The sequence below is a fragment of the Drosophila kikkawai genome, chromosome 2R (genome assembly GCF_030179895.1).
Source record: "Drosophila kikkawai strain 14028-0561.14 chromosome 2R, DkikHiC1v2, whole genome shotgun sequence".
NCBI classification, from domain to species: domain Eukaryota; kingdom Metazoa; phylum Arthropoda; class Insecta; order Diptera; family Drosophilidae; genus Drosophila; species Drosophila kikkawai.
Window position 1 is genome coordinate 21909533 of NC_091729.1, and position 7317 is coordinate 21916849.

A 7317-nucleotide genomic window follows, 5' to 3' on the forward strand; every position below is an offset into this window, starting at 1 on the left:
ATGGCTGCGTGGGTTTGGTCCCGCGTTCCCTCATTGCCTCCGCTGCCCACGGTGATTGCATTTGGCCCGCTTGCATTGCGTCTGCGCGTGTTGCACCTTTTCCGCTGGCTTCCTCTACCTTCTGCGAGTATCTCCTACCTGTGGCAGCTTTAATGATCGTGATCATAGTACGCAATGCGCAAAAAAAAGAAGGAAAAGAGGAAAGGCGAGAGGAGAGGCAGCCGAAAACCAATCGATTATTATATGCGCCGCACTATATTTCAGAGACGCATGGGTATCCGTGTATCCGAGGCAGCGGCAGCAGCAGCAGAGTTCCAGCGAAGAGATTATTTTTATTTTCGTTGGCCGCCTTGACACGTCCGAAAGACTGATAGAGGGAGAGATTGGCCCTTTTTGGCCAAACCAGTTTGACAGGTAGAAGAAGCATATGAGAGGATAGGATGACGATGAGGATGTGGAAAGAGGACGGGGAGAAGGGACAGGACTGAACTGAAGGAGGGTTGGAGGAACGCACGCCTTGCCCTTCTGCCCGCCAGGATAATGACTGTACGACTGCGAGGGTCCTCGGCAGGAGACCGAAGCCTAAGAAATCAACGGAGGTTCGTTTTCCTGGCACTGAGAAAATAATAAATAAAATTAAAATAGGGCTTACACTTTGAAATTAAAGACAACATATTTGATAGTATTTTGTAGATTTGTATAAAATCAGATGTATTTGTTCTGTAAAAATTTAAATTGAATTGCATAAGTGCTTCGACTTACATTAAGATTGTTTTGAAATTATGTATATATAATTGGAATTATATATTGGAATTTTATTGGGTTTTGTTTAGGTTTAAACAATAATAAAATATTCACAGATCTTACGACAAGAATATACGGGAACCTGAGAGTATATAAACCCAAAAACACCTAATAATTTTTTAAAATTTAATTACAATCCGATTTATAAATTCAAGGTTAATAAATTGGTATTGAAGGCATTACTTTTGTAATCCTTTTTTATGAAAATATTTAAATGAAACAAATGTATTTATTTATTAAAGATTTATCTTGCCAACGCTATAATTACAAATATATTTAATAATTGTACTTACATTGGTAATATTATTGATTTAAACTGTTATCAGTGTAATTTTAAATTTATATTTTTACTTATGTTTGAACTTTGCTGTAAAACAAGAAAGAAAGGGAATTATTTTAGTATGTAATCCCTTATTAAATTAAAAAAAGTGCTTTTTTTAGAGAACATGGCCATTTTGTTTCGACTGATTTGATTATATGATTTATAGGATCAGAAATACATCTCCTTCACTGCTTTGCAAACTTCTGACAAAAAGTTTAATACACTGAAAGAGTATAAAAACTGCGCTAAATATGATGCAAAATTGAGAGAAAGAGTATTCTAATTATCCTCCAGACACTTTTGTGCTTTGTGAATAATTTTCCAGGATGCTGATGTACATATGTACGTGTGTATGTTTGAGGGTGCGGGTGTGAGCGTTTCGGGGTCAGGTAGCGACACAGATTTTCCCAGCTCGCAGGCCCCTTTCCCGACTTTGAATCCCGATCCTGGTCCCTCTTTTCTTTTCCTTTCCTTTCCTTTATTCTATTTTATTTGATATTTTTTTAGAAGGCAACCAAAGACGGCGGCGTTTTCCTTTTTTTTTTTTTGTTAGGGGGCGACTTTGCTGCAACTGTGTGAGTGGAGAGGCGAGAGATTCGCTTTCCTAGTATCAATAACAATGCAAGCACCGCTATTGTTGTTGCCATCCGTTGTTGCACTCGGATTTGTGCATCCCAAGCTGAGTTCCTTTGTGTGTGTGTGCGGCAACGTACTTTTTTCTCTTTTTTGGAGTTATCGTTAATATTTTCCTGGAAACCGGGATTGTGTTGTTGCTGCGTTCGCAGGTAGCGAGCACCGATCGCACACACACACACACACTGTCTCAGACAGAACGCACACCGATGCGAAAGATAGAGAGGGAAGACAGGTACCTGCTCGACTTCGGAATGCAGCAGCAGCAGCAGCAACAACAAATGCGTCGGAGTTTGGCATTGAGCAAAAGAATAACCTGAAACCACGGAGCGAGCTGGGGTCCAAAACCAAGCACAGAAAGATAAATCCAAGCCAGATCTAGCACTCAGAGTTAGTCGCTTCTCTAGATACTTTCCTCTCTTCGTCAATCTAACAGTCAGTCTGCCATTCTCTCGCTCTCTTTACCAGTGATGGTCAGAAATAACTATATTTTATATGAGACAATATAAAATAAAATATAATTTTATTTGAAAAAGTCTTAATAATTACTATACTTAACTAACTTAGATTAAAATGACTTTGTAAAATAGCTCCGGAATATATTGATAGGCTACAATAATGTGCATCCGAAAACTCCAATCTTGGGACAAATTAATGTATCTAAACATATTACATATTTTAAAGATATATTTCTTTTAATTTTTCAACGGGTTCACACAAATTTCCAACATTTTCATATCGGGTTTTCCACCCCCGCCTAAAATCTAGCCATAAACAAGCCAATCCTGACTAAAAGTCGCCGTCAAGTCAGAACCCCCAGAGCGAGAGAGAACAGTTTCGAGAGAAAGTTATTGCTACCTGCTCTGCAGCACGGGCAATCTTACCGCTGAATACGTGCTGTCCTGCTCCCACAGATAACACTCGCTCTCCCGCTCTCTCAGCAGTGCTGCGTCACTCCGAGAGAGCCGTAGCTGCTTGCAGGCTATAAGCAACGTTACTTGGCGTTCCGAGCTAAGTATCTTTTCATCTTTCGGATCGCGCGCATCGCTCCGCATCAGTCTCTGCCGCAAAAAGAGACTTGGACTCACTAACTAAGATTAACTCACAAGCCAAACCGAAGTTAGTGCAGCGCGAGTGAATCACAGTGAACCAACTACTAACTAGTCTTTGACCACGCGTAAACACGGAAAATGCAGCTTATATAAAGAATAGCTAAGGAATAACTAAGCAAAGCAGCCAAGCGAACAGAGAAGTGCTAGAAACTAGAGAAGGACATGGCCACCAATACGGAATTGCTGCCCTTCCATCACCAGACGACGCTAGCCGTGCTGAACAACCTAAACAACAACCACTGCGGCGGCTCCAACAGCAATGGAGGCAACGGAGGAGCGGCCACCTCGGCGGGAGGCGGCGCCTCTGTGGGAGGAGCAGGAGCGCCCAGCTGGGCGGCCATTGACGAACTTTACCAACAGACTGAACTGCCGGTATTGACGCGAGCGGGTGCAACCGGCACCACGCATCACCACCTGCTGCGCTTCACGCCCTATGCCCTGCACCACCGCCCGCCGCCACACCATCATCACCAGCTCCAAACCCTTCCGCCAGCCTTGTACCTCCAGCACGCAGCTGCAGCGGCGGCGGCGGCAGCAGCAGCGGCCGCCCACGCGCAGCACCACCATCATCACCACCACCACCTACCGCACAGACCCGCTTCGCCGGAGAGTCCACCACCGGCGGAGGGCACACACATCAGCAACCTCTTCCCGGAGCTGCTCGAGCAAATCTTTGAGCACCTGCCCGTGAGGGATTTGGGCCGTGCGGCCCAGGTCTGCACCGCCTGGCGGGATGCTGCCTACGCTAAGAGCGTGTGGAAGGGTGTGGAGGCCAAGTTGCATCTGAAGCGTTCCAGCCCGAGTCTATTCAACTGTTTGGTGAAGCGGGGCATCAAGAAGGTGCAGATCCTATCGCTGCGGCGCTCTCTAAAGGACCTGGTGCTAGGCGTGCCCGCTTTGACCTCCCTCAACCTCAGTGGCTGCTTTAACGTGGCGGACATGAACCTGGGCCACGCCTTCAGCGTGGATCTGCCCAACCTGAAGACCCTGGATCTCTCCCTGTGCAAGCAAATCACGGACACCAGTCTGGGCCGGATTGCGCAGCATTTAAGGAACCTAGAAACGCTGGAGCTGGGCGGCTGCTGTAACATCACCAACACTGGTCTGCTGCTCATCGCGTGGGGTCTGAAGAAGCTGAAGCACCTGAACCTGCGATCCTGCTGGCACATAAGTGACCAGGGCATTGGCCACCTGGCAGGATTCTCCCGGGAAACGGCGGAGGGCAACCTGCAGCTGGAATACCTTGGATTGCAGGACTGCCAAAGGTTGAGCGACGAAGCGCTGGGACACATCGCCCAGGGTCTGACCTCGCTCAAGTCCATAAACCTGAGCTTCTGCGTCTCGGTGACGGACAGCGGGCTGAAACATCTGGCCCGAATGCCCAAGCTGGAGCAGCTCAACCTGCGCTCCTGCGACAACATCTCCGACATTGGAATGGCTTACCTCACGGAGGGCGGCAGCGGGATCAACTCTCTGGACGTTAGCTTCTGCGACAAGATCAGCGATCAGGCGCTCACCCACATCGCCCAAGGACTCTATCGGCTGAGATCCCTCTCACTGAATCAGTGCCAGATCACCGATCAAGGCATGCTGAAGATTGCCAAGGCGCTGCACGAGCTGGAGAACCTGAACATTGGCCAGTGCAGCCGGATCACGGACAAGGGACTGCAGACGCTCGCCGAGGACCTAACGAACCTCAAGACCATTGATCTCTACGGCTGCACGCAGCTCAGCTCCAAGGGCATCGACATCATCATGAAGCTGCCCAAGCTGCAGAAGCTCAATCTGGGCCTCTGGCTGGTGAGATGATGTGTCCACCACGACTGCAACGCCTGTGCTGAGGAGGAGGCGGCAGCGGCACGCAGTACCAATAATTCCCAACCTTAGATTCCTACATCGGGACGGAACGGAAGGGGGCGGGACGGGGCGAAGTCGGTCTGAGCAGACAAGATACACTGAAAACTCATAGCTTTCGTTTGCCATACCAAACGCTGTACTACATTTTTTTATACGAACAGAGTAGAAACAGGCGGAGAAGCTGAAAACAACGCGGCAACAACAAAAAGCAAACAATGAAACACACACAAGGCGGAGGAGAGTGGGGGGACAGCGACAGAAAGAGAGAGCGGGATGGAGACAGACGGCGTCAGACGGAGAGTGATGCCATTCTGGCTTTTTTAATATCAAAATTGGGTTTCCTTTAAAACAGGGCGGAATATAAGGAAATATCTAAAGGAGAGCCAAGCTGAGGTCCTTATAGTTTATTTGTATTACCTGAAATTCTCTGTTTTCTGATGCCAATTTTTGACAAAAACAGAATCTCTCCCCATCATGTAGTATCCAAGCCCGCTAGATGTAGCTTTTTCCCGCTAAAAGCCAGGCAACACTGTTCGTGGAGCTTGCTGCGCTGCGTTACGTTGTGTTGTTGTGTATGCCGCAGGTTCCTAAAGGGGGGTAAGTGTAGGCCAGAGCAAGAGGGGCGACAGCCGCTGGCGTCGGCTTACACGCACGCAGCAGCGATAAAAAATAACGAAAAACGAGAGAGAAAAAGAAACAGCAAGCAGCAGCAACAACAACTGCAGCGATGGCCGACAGCAACAAAGTGCATGGCGATGGAGACGCGCGATAAGCAGCAGGAGGGAGCGAGAGGGAGCTAGGACTGCGAGTAGAGTGGGCAGCGCATTTATATACACATATGAGCGTATGTGTGTGTGTGTGCAATGCAGGCCGCAGTTAAGCAGATGCAAATAAATTTAAATAGTTTATTTTAATTCACGCTTCGGCTACAAAAGCCAGCGTCCTCCATTGCCACAGCAACAACAACTACAGCAGCAGCAGCAGAAACAATAAAACAAAGAGCGGGCGACGAAGGCAGTGTGGGGAGTGGTAGTGGGGAATTAAAGCTCTTTTGGAGACTTGACTCTCCGCTCTTGTGTTGCCTTTGTTGCTCTTGTCTCTCCTCTCCGTCGCATATTTCTTGCTCCCTTTTTCGTTTGTTTGTATCTTTTTGTTATTGTCTTTCTCGACGTCTTCTCCGCGTCTCTCGTTCGTTGCGAATTTGTTTAGTACAGCGTCGTTAGTTATGCCGTTTAATTTAGTTGATTAAAACGTAAACAAAAAGTAAAGGAATTTAAGCAAAAACAATGTTAATAGTAGATGCGTAAATGTAATTCTTAGTTCTTAAACATTTGTCAAGCCACAATTAGTCAAATAACGAAAAACGAGGGGAGATAACAAACCGTATTAACACAAGTTATATAAAAAAAAAAAAAACAAAACAAAAACATACAAAACAACCTTGTTTAATAGCAAAAAAACTCAACTACACATAAACACACACGACAACACACCCACATACAAACGTTAAAGAAAATTCTGTAAATTTTTTATTGTTTAATTTATAAGTAAGCGAAAAAAGCAAAACAAAAAAGCAAGTGGGAAAAAAGCGAGAAGATAACGATTGAAAAGAATATGCGAATTAATTCTTTTTTCTATTGTGATATAAAATGTATTGTATAAAAAAGAGGAAACATAAGCAAACAAAAAATTAACGCTAAAACAACAATTACGTAATTTTATTTAAGCAGCGACGAGACGAGGCGAGATAAAAACAAAACAAAAAACACTTGAAGCAAACAAAAAGCGAAAAAAAGAATAAAAATTAAATTAATTAAAATTAAATAAATATGTACAATGTTATGTTAAGTCCGGTTTCCACCACCTCTCTGTTTTTGGATTAGTTAAATGATCACACGATTCGATAAACTTTTGTTGAAAACTGCAATATACTGAATGCCTTAATTCTTTTGCAAAACTATCTATGTATATTATTATTAACTATGTTGATTCTGCGAGAACCCTTTGAGTTTCGATTTGCAAGTTTTCCCTAGATCTAAGTTTTTTTTCGGTCGATTGATATTTCTGTTTTAGGAGGCGAAAATCATCCTCCCACCCACTAAAAATTCGAAAGATGATGGCGACGTGAAAGGAAAAGAAAATAAATTAAATATGTATAAAAATCCAACAACAAATGCCTTTACTTTTATTGATTGAATAAAGGGAGAGTCTTATGCTGTGTTTATCTTGCCAAAGAAATGGGTAAATATTCAATGCACACAGAGAAAATAGGGAACTAAAAAAAAGAGAAATATGAAACTAATTTAAGGAACTTTTAAGAAAAGCTAAGATATTATAAAAGGGTTTAGGTAAAGTAAGGTAATGAAAAAGACTTTAAACAAAATGATGATGGATGATAATCACGGTTTCTAAATACTTACTTGGGAATTATAAGCTTTGTAGAAGCATACTTACCGTTTAACTTACAAAATTTATAAAATTTCTTCTATTCCTGCTAGCTTTTATTTTGTTTTAATTTTTTCCAAGTATTTAAAGGTATTTTAGGCATGGATAGAATGTGACTATAGATACTTTTTACTCTTTCGAACT

At 43.9% G+C, this 7317-nt stretch overlaps 1 protein-coding gene across 1 annotated transcript; it reads left to right on the top strand.

Moving 5' to 3' along the window:
- The first annotated feature begins 2792 nt into the window (after positions 1-2792).
- Ppa (Partner of paired) lies at positions 2793-6688 on the top strand. Its single transcript, XM_017169269.3, has one exon. The coding sequence runs from the start codon at positions 3034-3036 to the stop codon at positions 4678-4680; it is 1647 nt and encodes a 548-aa protein (XP_017024758.1). The 5' UTR covers positions 2793-3033; the 3' UTR covers positions 4681-6688.
- Positions 6689-7317: the final 629 nt, after the last annotated feature.

What these genes read in the sequence shown, in the direction of transcription:
- Ppa (XM_017169269.3), top strand. Translation starts at nt 3,034, where the DNA reads ATGGCCACCAATACGGAATTGCTGCCCTTCCATCACCAGACGACGCTA.